This window comes from Leuresthes tenuis, unplaced genomic scaffold (assembly GCF_036924035.1).
Source record: "Leuresthes tenuis unplaced genomic scaffold, fLeuTen1.0.hap1 SCAF_18, whole genome shotgun sequence".
Lineage (NCBI taxonomy): Eukaryota > Metazoa > Chordata > Actinopteri > Atheriniformes > Atherinopsidae > Leuresthes > Leuresthes tenuis.
The window spans coordinates 22,999,006-23,016,116 of record NW_027325372.1 but is presented as its reverse complement, the minus strand read 5'-3'; the positions used below and the strand labels follow the sequence as shown (position 1 = coordinate 23,016,116).

Sequence of the window (17,111 nt, the reverse complement as noted above, 5' to 3'; positions counted from 1 at the left end):
TCAACGTGCCCACAATTAAAGATGTAGTCTTTTAGTCGATCATTCTTATTTTCCCTGCGCTTCTTCTCTTTGCCTTTCCCTGCGCTGCGTAGCTGCAGTGATGTCAGTCTGCCTGGGTCATTTGAAGGTCAGCTGCATCGGAAGGGTTCATACAAAGTTCACCCGCATATATTAGGGCAATTTAATCTATCATTCTCTGTGGCAAAACTAGTTGGAAATGAGCTACATACGGATAGTCCATCCGTTATTGCGTAGGAGAACACGCTTTTAAACTCCGTCCGTGTTAATTTTTTATTTATTTTTTTTTTGGGGGGGGGGGGGGGTCTCCTTTTCGAGCTGGCTTGCGTACTGCTTAAATTGCTATCGACAATCGGGACGATGCGCTCTGTGGAGACGGCATAATGTTGTTGTTATTAAGGAAGAGTCTTGTTTAGACGCTGAGGAGAACCGGTGAGAGTAAACTGCAAAGGAGCATCGAGAAGAAACGGCGGAACATTTTTAGTCCGAAATAATTTATGATTCCGGTGCGGGCCGAAGAAGGAGAAGAGGTGCGAAATATACCTTGCCAAGAAGAAGAAGAAGGGGAAGAAAAAGAGGAGGAGGGAGAAAGAAGAGGAGTTTGATGGAGTTGTGTGCACCTACGGGCGATTTTTATCCAGAACGCACAAGAGTGTAGTTGAACGAGGCGTCTGTTATTATGTTTGACTGCATGGACGTGCTAGCTGTGAGTCCGGGGCAGATGCTGGATTTCTACACGTCCAGTCCGTCCTGTGTGCTGCAGGAGAAAGCTCTGAAAGCCTGCATCAACGGACTGGCGCACAGAAAGTGGCAGCACCGCCGGAACGCGCACTGTAGGTCCAACTTCTCCTAATCATCTGTTGTTGTTGTTGTTGCATGATGTTAGAGCTGTGAAGATCGGCTCTGGTAAGCCAGCACAGGCTGCGTCAGTCCAAGTAATTCACAATATAATGCTGTAAAGGGATCTGCAGGTGGTGATTACAGTAAAAGTTTTGGAACATGAAAAGTCAAGACGCACTTTCGCTCATTCCAGATTAGTCATAGAATTGTTATTTTAGACTTTTGGAAACTCTGCGCCTCAAGAAACGTTAGCATGAATATTTATTTGTAGATACATCAACATTCGTAAGAAGAATAGTTTATGAAGCAGAACAACGTTTGAAAAGTTTTTGATGGTAGATAGAGATGAACACTTATATTTTAAGACGCGGTGCGCCTCCATAAATTCCCAGCCGTGGAAGCAGCTCCGACCAGCTGATGTATGGCTTGTATCGGATCAATTCAGTTCAGAGAGCAACGTGCTGGCTGGAGGAATGTAGAGCGTAAACACAGGCCGTGTCTCCACACCTCCCTCCCTGCGCCGCACTTGACTGATTTAGATAAATGATCCCGTGGACTTTTCAACAAGATTAGTGGTCCGAACAAGAAATGACAAATGCTGATAGATGGAATGCTCTTATCATTTTTACAGGAGAATTAGTGGATACATAGTAGGAGTCTTTGTAACGCGACAAAAGAAAAACAAAATGGGAAACGAAAACAAATTAGCTACATCAGTGTAAAGCCTCAGAGAGGCACGCTAATTACTACGGGGCAAATGACAAACTATAGGAAACTTAAATAAAATTGTACGGGAAAAGCGTGCTATTAAGCACAAAATTATTGTTATTTAATATAGCTTAATAAGAGATATGTATTTTTTAGACACTAATTGTGCGGTTATGAGCCACTTGTCAGTGTTTATTTTTGTCTGCCACCCGCTGCTTATGTGATTTATTCTCTTATCAGAAAGTGCTAAAGTTACAGCTGCAAATTTTAACCTGCAGCTGTCTTAGGTCGCTCTGTTGTCTGCTGTAGTCCAGGGTCAAAATGGCACAGAAACTCCTCAAATCTGCCTTTTCCTTCCGCGCCTGATAGTTTAATTTTTTTTAATCTCATCAAATAATTTTAAGCGCTAAGAGTGGCGTCTTGTAGCAGCACCCAAAGTAGAACATCTTCCAGGTTTCATTTAAGAAACTCCAACTGGCTGATTCATGATATCTACAAATCTTTTTCCAATAATTTCTTGGTGCTCTGCAGACTACTTAATCATCAAATAACGCCAGCTTTAAAGCAAACCAATCACAATATTAGTCAGTGATTTCACTGTTAAACCTGTTTATACTCGATGGATCATCCACTCCTAACGTTTAATCAAATGTTCTCTTGCAAGGCTGTAGGTAGGATTTTACAAACACTCAGGTCATGACTCCCACAACCTGTCATCAAACATAAAAAAATAATTTTAGAATAATATTCTTTCCTTTTCAGTGTGTAATTTACTAAGTGGAATTTCTAAGGTTAAACTGTCTCAGTCTTTATTGATTCCATTTATAAAAAATATTTTTTTTATATCAATTATGTTTTACACTCATCAATCCCCTGAAGTCACATTGATCATCTTGTTTCTAACTTTTATTGAGATTTGATTGAAAAAAAAATACTAAGAAAAATGTTAAGCAAATACAATCAGTGAAATAATATTAATTTGTCTGAACAGTCTGATCAACATATAATCTTTTTTCACTTATAATGATTTTTTTTTTAATTCAGGACATTTTGCAGTAGTCATTTAAGAAGACTTTATATTTTTCAGAAAATCTAATTATTACTTATATCTAAAATAACTTCCTCATCAATAGAAACATCTTGATTTTTAATGTCAAGTAGAAACAATGAAATTAGTGGAAAAAAATCCCTTAAATTATTCCAAAATGTCTGTAATCCCAAATTTCACTTAATCTTTACAGAAACAACTTGCTTAAATAAAGCATGAACAAAATTAGCATAGGAGCAGACTGTGGGGGACAATGTAGATATAAATAGTTGACAGAGCATTAGTCAGAATATCATACCCATATCACTGACAGGTAAATGTTTGACCATACATAAAAAATGTATGAATTAATAAATAAATGCAAAAAATAAAGTCCTCTGTCAATTAGTGGTGAAGTTAGTGCAGTCTTTTTGATTGTTTTGCCTCCATTAATCTTCTGTAGTTTAAATTTCAAACAGTTCACCTTGTGAAGCATCGCACATCTTGCACTGTACTTTTACATAATGTTTGGTCTACCTTTCTGCAGCAGCATCACATAATTTTCCATAACCCATCACATTAGAGAAGCTGATTCTGAGATGCTTACCCATGCAATTAGAGTAATTTCCCTTTAACACATGTACTCGCACTTGAAAGACAGGTCTCATGAAGCACTAAATTAAATAGGGCGAAATGAGACTCTTTTTCTTCACGTTCTCACAACACATTTGCTCTGAGGCCCCTCCTACTTTTCCAGTTTGAATAAGGTGCTGTCTAGATTAGACTTTGATTTGGGAAAACCTCTCTCAGGGTCACTGAAATGTTGGTTCATTAATTTATTTATTCAAGATAATAGAAACTGTCTGGGTGTTAATTAGCTGCGTTCACAACAAGCCTACTATTGATTATCATGCACTTCATCTTCCAGTTTGGATGTTACTTAAGACTGGTCAAGGACTTCCTTCAAATAGATAGAAAGAATGGATTGAAGAGTGATTGCATATGATACATGCAAAGACAGAGCAGTATTCCACATCAGCAGCTTGATTTAATTGCGCCAATATAAACATAAAACCAAAGCTATCAGATAAATCTGCGGAAAGGACTGTGATGTTGTGGCAGGATATGTATTGTACAGCTGATGTGTTGTTATGGGATTATTGGGGCTTTTTTGTCATCAAGACTTAAGCACCTCTGATGTGGACATGAAAGGCCGTTAGCACAGCTTGCAGGCCAAGCTAATTTAGTGAGTGTGCGAAATGAAAGGCGGATGGGGGGAAATAAAAAGCCATGTATGACAGAGAAATTAAACGAGAGCTGTTTGATGGTAGGCATGTTTAATCGACATGATTAGTATGGTTTTAAGGTCCCATTAGGGTTACACTGATACTGCATATCAGCAGAGTCACTGACCTCTTATTAAATATCAAATGCCAAGAGAGTCCTGCCCCACGACAACTGGAGATACATGCACCTTATTAAGTTTATATAAACTCACCTTGGGGCGTTTCATAGCTTTTCATGTCATAGCCTTAGTCTTAAAAACATCTTAAATACAAGCTTTTAATTTCATAAGCCAGCTTTCGTGGACATTTTTAATTCTCACAAAAAACTGTTCCTGAGACTTGATCCTCCTTTCTGAAAAAGGGAACACTCATTTCTAAAGCAGGACTGCAAAGGAAGCTATCTTGTTAATCACTTTTCAAAATGCTTTGCAAAAGCATGAACACAATTATACAGAGATGCATATAAATTATGTTAGGCTTGGATGGTGCTATAACACACAGCACTTTAATGCGCTTATTAAATTGCGTTTCTACACCAACACACGAGTTCTTCACCACGGGATTACATTGTTATGTTCTATCAATAACACAAAAATAGAAATAAAACACTTTTACATACTTCCTGGTTGAGTTTAGGGACTACAGTAGTTCACTCTGTCTGGTGCTTGTTGTTGCTGGGAGAGGACGCTGGCGATGCCTGTTCGCCGTTTCTCCAGCCGAGCCAAAACAACGACGAGTTTATAAATAAGCATCACGCTTTAAAATAAGCTATCTTTTTAAACTTGGGGACACCCTGAATCCCCATCATCGCCGCTGCCACTGTGGCCGGAGAGCCTCCGTTTTGAGTCTTGTCCTGGACAGCCTGGATCCTGCTCCTCCCTGCCATTGTGTAGTGCCCCTGGGAAAGCCCGATGCCATCCATTGCTATCACTGCCACATAGGTGGAAGTCCACATAGCATCCTTGCTACCAGCTACGCGGCTGGAAACAACTTGTGCACTTCCACGCTGTTGCCGGTACTACTATGTTGAGTTATATCCGCCAACCAGTTGATAAATCTCAACCGTTTCTTAACTCCACCGTGGACAACGGTGATTAAAGAACTTGGACTTCTCGGCTACTAAATCAGGTAACCACCCACAGTGAGAAAATACAGAAATTGACTTAGAGACAGAGAAGCTGCTGAAAGAAAGCTTCAACTGAAGATAAAACTGATTGATATGCAGCGACACGGTAGACTGTCGAATCTAAAAATACATGGAGTGAAGGAGGAAAACGGGGAGGACAAATTACAATAAACATTGGCACCACAAATTAGCGACAAGATGGCACTCGCTGTGGACATCATCCATCGATTGGGCACCGTGAAAAAGATTGGCTCTCCTCGCACAATCATCATTAGATTCACCATAAGATTCTACCGAGACATCATCTGGCGGGAAGCGAAGAAATACAGGTATCTGCGCGACAACAATCTCAGCATAAAAGAGGCCTTCATCCCCTAGGATGCCGCTGCCAGAGAGAAACTGTGGCCTTTGGTGAAGAAGGCCAGAGATGAGGGGAAGAGAGCATCATTGAGAGGCCCCTTCGCTTACATTGAAGGAAAGAAGATTGACTGCTTGGGGGTGAAATAAGAGAAAAGAAGAAGAAAAAAATTGATCTAGCTGAAAAGAGAAATAGTTGAAAAACTAGCCTCTTACTGTTATATGACTTCATTATCATCGTCATGAGCTAGTCTTTCATCATATTATACCTTAACATACTTGCAGAGACTTTTATTTATGATCTCAATTGACTTCTTTCTGAATGAATAGACTTATGCAATATTTCATGATTCGTTCTTATATTCAACAGACCCATTGTTCTTCATCACCGGGTCTGCTCTTTTCAACACAAGGCATATGCTCGCCTAATGTTTGATAACCTTTTGCTTGATACTGTTCAACGGGTTCCTTAATGGTCGCTGCTGCCTTGTTTTTGGGGATGGCATAGTTCATCTAAGGCTCAGGTTCCTTGCTATCACGAAGCTTTCTAGTCTTAGTACTAGTAGGTTTTTGATTCTTGTTTTTTTTTTGTTGTTTTTGTCTGTCCCTTCTTTTGTTTATTTCTCCTGTAAGGTCATGCAGAATTTTGAGTTCAACTCACTTAATATTGTCTCCTTAAATGTGAGAGGTCTAAGAGACTTAACAAAACGAAAAGCACTTTTTTATTTTTATTTACACACTAAAGCAGATTTGATTTTTCTACAAGAGATTCATTCTGGTGAATCCGATTAAAAATTTTGGAAGTCACAATGGGGAAATTCTGTTTTCTTTGACCATGGCACAAACCACTCTGCTGGTGTTATGATTTTACTCCACAAGTTTAGAGGTGACATTATTGAATCAATTACTTCTAGGGAAGGAAGGTGGTTGATATTGATAGTAAATGTTGACAATGACTGCTTTCTTCTATGTAAAAACAAAAAACTAGTAGTTTAGGCGTCTCCATGGCAAGGTCTCTCCGGGGGCTGGATGGAAAATGTGGAGTGGATTTCAGTTTGCTACGGCCACTGAAAAGATCTGTCCCTCCTCTCAGAAGCAGAATTGAGCTGTTTAATGCCCAGTCAATCGCAAAAAAATCCTGCCTCATTCACGAAAACATACTGGATAAACGTCTGGATTTTATGTGCATCACATAGACCTGGCACAAACCAGATACCTTTTCCTCCTTGAATGAGAGCTGTCCCCCAGGATATAGGTACCTCCAGAAAGCCCGCAGTAAAGGTCGTGGTGGCGGTCTGGCAGTCATGCATCGCTGCGAGCTGGAGCTATCTCTGCAGCCATTACCCAAACTTTCTTCGTTTGAATGCCTTGCAAACTCATCCTTCATCCCTGAGATGTCGAAACTCTCTGCACATCGTCTGCAGATGTTATCATACTAGGTGATATGAACATTCATGTTGACTTCCCCTCCTACCGTTTTGCCGCTGAATTTCTTCAATTACTGGACTGTTTCAATTTCAAGCAACTTGTTGATGCCCCCACACACACCAGAGGGCACACCTTGGACCTAGTAATCATAAACTCTGCCCCTCTCACCAACCTGCAGGTGTATGACCTAGGTGTTTCTGACCACAAGGTTGTTTCTGTGGAGTTGCTTTCCTCACTCAACCTCTCCAAGCCCAAACGCAATATCTGTTTTAGAAACCCAAAAAGATAAACACTTGGCAGCAGACTACCGGCATCTTTCCACACACTTCTCACCACCCGTCGAAGCAGTAGAATATTACAACAGCCACCTCAGTAGACTCCTAGACCACCATGCCCCTTTCTAAATCCAGAGCAGTCACTTTCACCCGTTCAGCACCCTGGTTTACAGATAGGCTTCAGAGGATGAAGGCAGCAGGACGGGTCCTTGAGCGGCGCCACAAAACCTCTGGCCTCATTGTTCATAAACAAATCTAGTTTGTCTAGCATCAACAATAATATTCAAAGTCCCTAAAAGAGGCAAGGTCACAGTTTTACTCCAATGCAATCAGACACAGCCCAGGAAATTCCAAACAGCTTTTCTCCACCGTCAACCATCTTCTCAAACCACAACCCACAAACCAATACGCAAAGTAACACCATCAGAAATAAATTTTTGTTTTATAATGCGACCAATACCTTCATTCAATGCCATTTTTCAATCACATGCAGTTGCTCTCATTACCACTAGAGGGGGAGAGGGGCCCATTGGGGTAGAGGAGAGTCTCTTGTCACCTTTTATGTAGACAACTGCATTTTACTCTACTGACATTCATTTCTCATTATGGATGTTCTCAGAAGATGTTACATTATAAAATATAGTTTTATTGTGCATTGTCCTCCCAAAGTATTTTTGCGAATTTCTTCGCAAAACTTGTATTTGCATACATACTGGGAATATTTTCTTGGGTCAGTGGCTTGGGTAATAGAATACAGAAAAAGAGATTTTGAAGTCTTGATAAAAACCAGATCCTCATCTCTCCCCTTACAGCTCCTTGTTTAATTTCCTCATCCGATATGAAGATGAATGAGTGTTGCTCATCGTTATTTTCTTTTTTGTGTATTTAAAGCTCTGTTGAAAAATCCCTCTCTGTGACGCATATTGGAGGGCAGCAGAAAGCTGCTTCTGATTTGGTGTACTTTTGGTGAACTTTGACTATTTCCTCTTTCTTGGCCTGCTATATGTGAGCTATGTGCTTGACACTCCTGCAGAGAAAACTAGGAGGAGAAACATTTCCAGACTGGAAGGAACATCATCTAAGTGGAGAAGGAGGAAAAAAGGAGCTTGAGCCACTGAATAGGAATAATATTCCTCTAATCCTCCCAGGGCATGCCTACTGCTCCACGCCCAAATCACCACTGCTCTCTCCTTAACACAAACCAAATACGCAAATACCCTAAGGAGCTTCAGGAAATGCCTCCCTCCTTCCTCTGTGTTCTTTTTCACTCCTTCATACTGTCTCACATAATTTATCAGGTTTAGTTCAGCTGTGTGATTTTTGTTTTTATTACTTAGTTGATTTTTACTGAAACAAAAGCGTGGGTAAGATTTTAAGAACTCTTTTCCTGTCATTATGTGCAGCAAAAAAACAGCTTTGTCCTCATTTCAAAATTGCCTTCATTGTGTTAAATTGCTTGTGTGCAGCAGCAGACTTTGCTTCAGGTTCTTTGCCAACTGTTCATTGTATGAACAATAAAGGCAGAGTTTTGACTGGGGGAAGTAGATACAAGGATATAGAGTACACAGAGTACCTAGATGATATTACTTCTGCAGATTATTTGTATATTACCTGCAAGTAATCATCCTGCATCACTCTGATCGTTTATAGTCACTGATGGAGTTTGTCAAGAGTACTGTTTTGGGAGGTGGTAGCATTCAGCTGTGTTGCTAACAGACACAGAGAGGCAAATGCAGGTGGGACTACACTACAAAGGAGAATGAGAAATACATACTACCATTGCTTTATAGGGGAAACATATAGTGCAATGAGGCTTCAGACTGTATACATGAAATCTGTGTTTGATTTCTTGTTTACAAATATATTGCTATAATATTGAATTAAAAGTCTGTTATGCCTAGGCATGGTATTTTGTGAATTAAGAATGTTTCTAAATCTTGTTATTGCAGTTATTTAACAATTAGGATAAAAAGTAGATGAATCATTTTTAAAGAAAAAAGCTAAAATGTCGGGAACCATGTTAGAAAATGGGCACATCTGTTACAATTATAGTTCAGTAAAGGTAAATGCTAACATAGGGCAATTTAAGTACAATTTAAAAGTAGAAAAGAGTTATTCAAAGTCAATGACCTTACAGTTTAAACTAGCTAAAATTTGTTTTCCACATATTCCATGTTTGGTTCAATAGACTGGCTATGCCCCTTAGTGTTCGACATAAGGATTTTTAAAAAAATTTTGAAAGAATGAACTTTATATCAGCAATGGGACAGCTAATGTTAGTAGTTTACCCATCCAGTTTTGAGAAAAATGTGCATGGAGAGGCTCTGCATAGTTTTTTGTTTTTTTGCTGGTTAAAGTACAGCTTAAGATCTTTCTAACAAGCCCCTGATTGAAATGTTAATAATCCTGTGCGTAGAATGTGAAATGTCTTTATCAGCCTCACCTTTTCCCCGGCGCACTTCTGCACTAAGTTACTGTATGAACACGTTTGTTGTGAGTTAAACAAATAAATAGGTATTTACCTTGGGGGTAATCACAGTCAAATCAAATCTCTATTCAAACAGAACCCCTCCCTGTTTTGGCCACACTACGGTGGTGGTCAGCCAGTCTCCGCTTCACATCCACCCTAATGTCGGACCACTTCTTCTTCACCTCTGCTTGTGTGCGCTTCTCAGACCCCACAGCATTGACAGCCTCTCACATGCTCTCCCACCCACTCCTCTTACATTTGCTGCTTATGTCGGCGGACAACGTGCCAAAGAGCACATTTTTTCAGGCCTCCACCTCAGAAAGTAGCAACTCCATCTCGCTTTCCGTAGAGTTCTTCTTTTTCCCGTCTTACTCATTATTAGCCAATAAAGAGAAGCTAAAACTGGAGAAATATGATCTCTCCTGTTAGTTCTAATCAGAATTCAGTCTGCAGCATTTTGGATCAGTTGAAGGCTTTTCAGAGAATTTGTGGAACAGCCCAATAATAAAGAATTACAGTAGTCCAATCTTGAAGTAACAAATGCATGGACTAGTTTTTCTGCATCACTCTGAGACAGGATGTTCCTGAGTTTGGCAATATTACAAAGGTAAAAGAAGGAAGTCCTAGAAATCTGTTTTATATGCGCTTCAAATGCTACATTCTGGTCAAAAAGAACTCTAAGGTTCCTCACTGTAGTACTAGAAGCCAAGGGAATACTATCTAGAGTAAGTATATAGCTAGACAATTTCTCCCTGAAGCTCTCAGGTCCAAAGAGAACAACTTCAGTTTTGTCTGAATTTAGAAGCAGTTCTAAGTGATCCAAGTCTTTATGTAAGTAAAAATAATCGGTTCAGGCACAGAACCCTGTGGAACCCCATAACTTTCTCTGGTGTGTGAGGAAGTTTTTTCATTTACAAAAACAAACTGGAATCTATCAGAGAAATATGATTTAAACCAATCTAATGCAGTTCCTCTAATCCCAATAACATGTTCAAGTCTCTGTAATAGAATGCTGTGATCGACCATATCAAATGCAGTACTGAGATCCAACAGGACAAGCACAGACACAAGTCTGCTATCAGAGGCTGATTGGTCATTTTCACCAGTGCTGTTTCTGTGCTATGATGCATCCTGAGTCCTGACTGATACTTCAAACAGATTATTTCTATGTAAATCATCATCATAAAGTTCAGCTGCAACAATTTTTAAAAAAAAGTTTTAGACAAAAAAAGGAGATTGGATATAGGTTGATAATTAGCTAACACTTCTGAATATATAGTAGTTTTTTTTGTTTAATTAAAGCAACTTTAAAAGTCTGAGATACTTATCCTGTCAACAAAGACAGATTGATCAAATCCAATATGGAAGAGTTGATAAAGGGGAAAACCTCCTTGAACTGTCTGGTTGGGATTGGGTCTAAAATACAAGTTGATGGGTTAGAAGAGACTGTCGCTGTTTAGCTCGGAGAGATCAACTGAACAGAAGCCGTTTAAATACAAATCGGGTTCTAAAGATACTTCTAAAGCTGCTGTATTTGATGATACATCATGGATAATAGTGGAAATCCTCTCTCTGATAGAAACAATTTTATTGATAACGAATCTCAAGAAATCGTCACTGTTGAGAGTTAAAGGAATACCTGTAACGGGTGGTGTATGGACCCAGTTGCAGTACAAAGGAGTCAGGAGACAGTGGTAAAAAGTTCAAGGCTTTACTGAAACTCTGGCAGACAGACAAACGGTTTAGAAACCGGCAAACAGGAATCAGGAGAGGAGAGGCAAAGTTCTTGGTCAGGGACAGAAGGCTGGGTCGAATTACCAGGAGGCAGACGAAGCAGGGAATCAGGGACAGGCGAGGTCGGTACCGGTAAAGCTGGCAGGAGAACGCTGGAAAGACTTGCATGGCAAAGAACAATCTGGCAAAGGATAGAGTGTGGAGGTGGTGACTATATGCTGGGCTGATTGCATGTGATGAGAGGCAGCTGTGTGCATAGGTGAGTGGAGTTAACTGATGAGGTGTGTGTGACTGACAGGCTGAGTGGGGCAGAAGCAGGATCAATGGAAAATTACTGATGGTTGGATGACTAAACTGTGACAGAACCCCCCCCCCCCCTTCAAGGGACGGCCCCTGACGTCCCCAAAACAAGTCCAAGGAACCAGGGTGGGAGGAGGGGGAACAGGAAGGCGGGCTAAAACTCGGGAGAACCCGAGAACTCCCCATCCTCAGGTTGTGAGGAAGGCGAGTTCGCCGGTGGGTCCACTGCCTCCTCCTCCGACAGGGAGACCTCCCACTGGTCCGGGGCAGTGGAAGGGCCAGTAGCAAGCGTCCTACGGCAAGGGCCCCTGCCGATGTTGCTGGGGGAGGGCTGGTCCGGATGTTGCTGGTGAAAGACTTGGATGAGACCCCGGTCCAAAATGTGTTGAGCAGGAACCCAGGATCTTTCCTCCGGACCGTAGCCCTCCCAGTCGACGAGGTACTGGCAGCCCCTTCATGAATGATGCGGCGCACTTCATATGTGAGTCCCCCTTCAAAGAGACGAGGGGGGGTGGGGGTGGAGCAGCAGGCACCAGCGGGCTCTCGTTGACCGGCTTGACCTTGGACATATGGAATGTCGGGTGCACCCGCATAGACCGAGGGAGTTTGAGCCGGACTGCCACAGGATTGATGACCTTCTCGATAGTGAAGGGCCCAACAAACTTGGGAGCCAGCTTGTTGGATTCCACACGCAGAGGAAGGTCACGGGTGGAGAGCCAAACCTTCTGGCCCACCTGGTATTGTAGAGTTTGAGAGCGATGACGGTTGGCTGCTGAGGAGTACCGGTCTGCCGCCTTCAGGAGGGAGGCCCTAGCATGGCTCCAGGTCCGACGACAGCGACGGATGAAGGCTTGAACTGAAGGGCAAGAGGCCTCCCCTTCCAGGGCTGGGAAGAGAGGAGGCTGGTAACCGTAGGCACACTGGAAAGGAGACAAACCGGTGGCGGAGCTGGTAAGGGTGTTGTGGGCATATTCCACCCACAACAGATGCTGGGACCAAGAGGATGGGTTCTGTGACACCATACACTAGAGGGCCATCTCCATTTCTTGGTTCTTCCTCTCAGTCTGGCCATTAGATTGCGGGTGGTACCCGGATGACAAACTGGCCGTGGCTCCCAAGAGGCTGCAGAACTCCCGCCAGAACACTGATGAAAACTGGGGCCCTCTGTCCGAGACCACATCAACAGGAATCCCATGAAGGCGGAAGACGTGGTTGAGGAGCAGCTGGGCTGTCTCTTTAGCTGACGGGAGCTTAGGCAAGGACACAAAGTGTGCCATCTTAGAGAAGCGGTCCACAATGGTAAGAATAGCCGTCTTCTCATTCGATGGTGGCAGGCCTGTCACGAAGTCCACTGAAATGTGGGACCAGGGGCGATGTGGCACAAGGAGAGGCTGCAGGAGGCCGGATGGTGCTTGACGCAATGTTTTATTCCGATTGCAGATCTGGCGGGCTTTGACATACACCCGGGTGTCCTCCTGTAACGTGGCCCACCAGAAACGTTGTAGAAGGACCTCCCGGGTTCTCTGGATCCCAGGATGGCAGGTCAACTTAGAACCATGGGCCCACTGGAGTACATCCGACCTCAGAGCTGCAGGCACGAATAAACATCCAGTAGGGCAGGCACTAGGACCAGGCTGACCCTCTGTGGCAGCTCTTACTTTCTCCTCAATTTCCCAAGTCAGGGATGCCACAACACACGGGGACGGAAGGATGGTGTCAGGAGCACTGGTGCCATCATCCTCCCTCTGGAACTGACGTGACAGAGCGTCAGGTTTGACGTTGCGGGAGCCGGGTCTGTAGGAGAGGGTGAAATTGAACCTAGTGAAGAAGAGGGCCCATCGTGCCTGTCGAGAATTGAGTCTCTTTGTGGTTCGAATGTACTCCAGGTTCTTGTGGTCCATCCACGCCAGGAAGGGCTGCTTGGTTCCCTCCAGCCAGTGCCGCCACTCCTCCAGGGCCAGTTTAACAGCAAGGAGTTCCCGGTTACCAATGTCATAATTTCTCTTGGCTGGGGAAAGACGCTGAGAGAAAAAGGCACATGGGTGGATCTTCTGGTCACTGGCTGCTCGCTGGGACAGCACAGCCCCTACACCCATGTCAGATGCATCCACCTCTACGATGAACTGCCGTTCGGCATCAGGAACTTGGAGGATGGGTGCAGAACTGAAGCGGTCCCTCAGGGTCTGAACGGCTGTATCTGCAGAATGGGACCATCGGAAGGAAGTCTTGGAGGATGTCAGGGCTGTGAGAGGGGCAGCGATGGAGCTATAGTTCCGGATGAAGCGCCTGTAAAAATTGGCAAAGCCCAGGAACTGCTGCAGCTTCTCCTCTCCCTTCTCCGGGCCTGTATGCGGAGGTCCAGCCGAACAGTAAGTTCAATGAGACTGTCCAGTGTGGAAGGTAGAGGATAGGAAACCAGTTCATCTTTGATGTAGTCTGCCAAACCATGCAGAAAAGCATCGCGCAGAGCCGCAGTGTTCAAGTCGCTTCGACGGGCCCTGGTCCGGAAGTCGATGGAGAAGTCAGCCACTGACTGGTTCCCTTGGCGCAGGGAGAGCAGATCACGGGCGGCATCAGATCCGGAAGTGCCCAACCTGAACACCTTGCGTAGTTCCTCAGAGAAGGCCTGGAATGATGCACAAGCGGAAGTCCGCCTCTCCCACTCTGCTGTTCCCCAGAGGAGGGCTCTGCCGGTCAGGTTGCTAATTACGTATGCCCCCCTGGCATCCTCAGTGGTGGACCCAGTTGCAGTACAAAGGAGTCAGGAGACAGTGGTAAAAAGTTCAAGGCTTTACTGAAACTCTGACAGACAGACAAACGGTTAAGAAACCGGCAAACAGGAATCAGGAGAGGAGAGGCAAAGTTCTTGGTCAGGGACAGAAGGCTGGGTCGAATTACCAGGAGGCAGACGAAGCAGGGAATCAGGGATAGGCGAGGTCGGTACCGGTAAAGCTGGCAGGAGAACGCTGGAAAGACTTGCATGGCAAAGAACAATCTGGCAAAGGATAGAGTGTGGAGCTGGTGACTATATGCTGGGCTGATTGCATGTGATGAGAGGCAGCTGTGTGCATAGGTGAGTGGAGTTAACTGATGAGGTGTGTGTGACTGACAGGCTGAGTGGTGCAGAAGCAGGATCAATGGAAAATTACTGATGGTTGGATGACAATACCTAGCTCAATAGAGCTCGGACTCTTTGTCAGCCTGGCTACAGTGCTGAAAAGAAACCTGGGATTATTCTTATTCTCTTCTATCAATGATGAATAATAAGCAGTTCTAAATTATAGGAACGCCATTGTCTCTCCAGCTTTATTGCAGTCTGCTTTAACCCTTTTATGCATGATGTCCACTTGAGTGGATGGAAATAAAAAAACTTTTTTATCATAATAATTGTCAAAGTTGCACATAGGCCACGAAAGTGGATGTTAAACATGTCATTTTCTGTTTCTGTTCCTCAGATGCACAATGTCCATTCCATGTGACATTTCAGTCACTCCTTAAATAATTGTTGTAAAAATAAATAAATAATGATAATTAGTTCTTTTTATGCCTAAAGATAAATAAAAACACTTGGGAAAAAAATCCTGACTGAACCTTTCATAATTCATGCATTAAAGCATGCAGCTGTGAATTATATCAAGGAGCCAACCTCTTCTGACTGATTACCTTAACTTTCAAAGGGGCAACATTGTCCAATGTTTTACACATTGAAACTGCAGTGCTGTCAACAAAAGAGTAATTTATTGCTGGAGTAAAATTTAGGTAGCCGTCCTCATATTTGCACATTGCAGTGAAGAAAAGGATGATGGAATTAACTCTTTAAAACTGATTACAGCATTCTCTGATAGACACCTTCTATATGTAAATTTCATCTCAGAAGCTATATAGTCAAGTAATATAAACTCAAAAGTTATCAAAAAATGGTAAGATAAGACAGGGTTATTAGGGAATACTGTTAAATGTTTACTCTCAATGCCATAAGTCAGCACAAGATCAAGGGTGTGATTAAGGCAGTGAGTAGGTCTGTGAACACCTTAAGAAAATCCAATAGAATCTAATATAGAATTAAACTTAATACTTAGGCTGTCATTTTCAACATCTACATGAATATTAAAGTCACCCACTACAATGACTTTATCTGTACTCAGCACTAACGGGGATAAAAGCTCTGAGAATTCAGACAGAAACTCAGAATAAGGGCCAGGTGGACAATACACAACAACAAATAGAACAGTTTTTTGTGATTTCCACTTTGGGTGGGAAAAACTGAACTCAAACTAATCTTGGGTCTGGGACTGATGAGTAACCCTGATCCGAAGATAGCGGCCACTCCTCCTCCTCTGCCTGTGGTTCGAGGAATGTGAACATTTAAATAGGCAAAGGGAGTAGATTCATTCATATTAACGTGATCCCCCTGCTGCAACCAGGTTTCTGTAAGACAAAATATATCAATATGATTATCAGAAATCAAGTCCTTCACTAACAGAGACTTGGAAAAGAGAGATCTAATATTCAACAAACCACATTTAATACTTTGATGTTTTTGCACAGTTAAAGTTTTTGTTTTGTTTTTTATGTTTTCTGGATTTTCTCCTCTTGTGTTTAATGATTTATTTAATTTGGGTAGTGTGGAAGCAGACACAGTCATTATGGGATTTGGGGGGATGTAGTAGCAGGTGGGAAACTACAGAGAAATATATAAGACGACAACTCTGCATCAGTCACAGTTTATGTTTTGATTATTGTTATGTTTCAGGTTCTGTCACATTTTATTTTTGATCTTCATGTTTTCAGGTTCTTTGCTATGTTTCAGGTCATGTTTTTTCCCCTGTCACGTTAGGTTCACTCATGTCACCTGTTTTCCGTTTCACAGCTGCACATCATCACCAACCACTTCCCCACAGCATTTAGTTTCCAGGTTCAGTCACAGTATTTGCAGGATCCTCACTAACCCCTCATGTCACAGTCGAGAAAAGTTAAGTCTGGGTTTGCCTCACAGTGTCATAGCTTATTTGTTAATTCATAGCCACAGTTTTCATAGTCTTGTTTGTTCTTTATCCATAGCCTTGTTTTTTTTTACTAACACTAAGTAATTTTTATTATCTGGCTCAGTCCTATGTTCTGATCTTTTTGTCTTTGGAAATAAACCTTTTGAGTTTTTTGAGAAGTCTGCATCTGGGTCCTACCTTCCTCCACCGTTCCTGAACGCATCTTGGTCTTAACCCTGGGTTGTCATGTTTTTGGATGACTAATAAATTCTTCCAATGAGGGATGGATGGAGGGATGGATGCCATCTCTTCTAATCAGACCAGGTTTTCTCCAGAAAGATTGTCAATTATCTATGTAGCCCACATTGTTTGCTGGACATCATCAAGACAACCAGCGGTTGAAGGATGACATGTGGCTAAATATGTCAACACTGGTCAGATTTGGCAGGGGTCCAGAGAAAACTATGGAGTCTGACAATGTTTTGGCAAAATTACACACCGATGCAACATTAATTTCAGTGACCTCCGATTGGCGCAACCGGGTGTCATTACCACCG

At 42.5% G+C, this 17,111-nt stretch overlaps 2 protein-coding genes across 2 annotated transcripts in view; one reads left to right on the top strand and one right to left on the bottom strand.

Annotated features, from left to right (window-relative positions):
• top2b (DNA topoisomerase II beta) overlaps window positions 1-17,111 on the bottom strand; it is a 505,727-nt gene that overhangs the window by 290,664 nt on the left and 197,952 nt on the right. The gene's annotated exons all lie outside the window — the stretch shown is intronic.
• LOC140275173 (retinoic acid receptor beta-like) overlaps window positions 403-17,111 on the top strand; it is a 155,934-nt gene continuing 139,225 nt past the window's right edge. Inside the window, exon 1 of the mRNA XM_072370584.1 lies at window positions 403-851. Within this exon, the coding sequence (XP_072226685.1) occupies window positions 698-851 (154 nt within the window). The 5' untranslated portion in view covers window positions 403-697. The remainder of the gene's footprint in view (window positions 852-17,111) is intronic.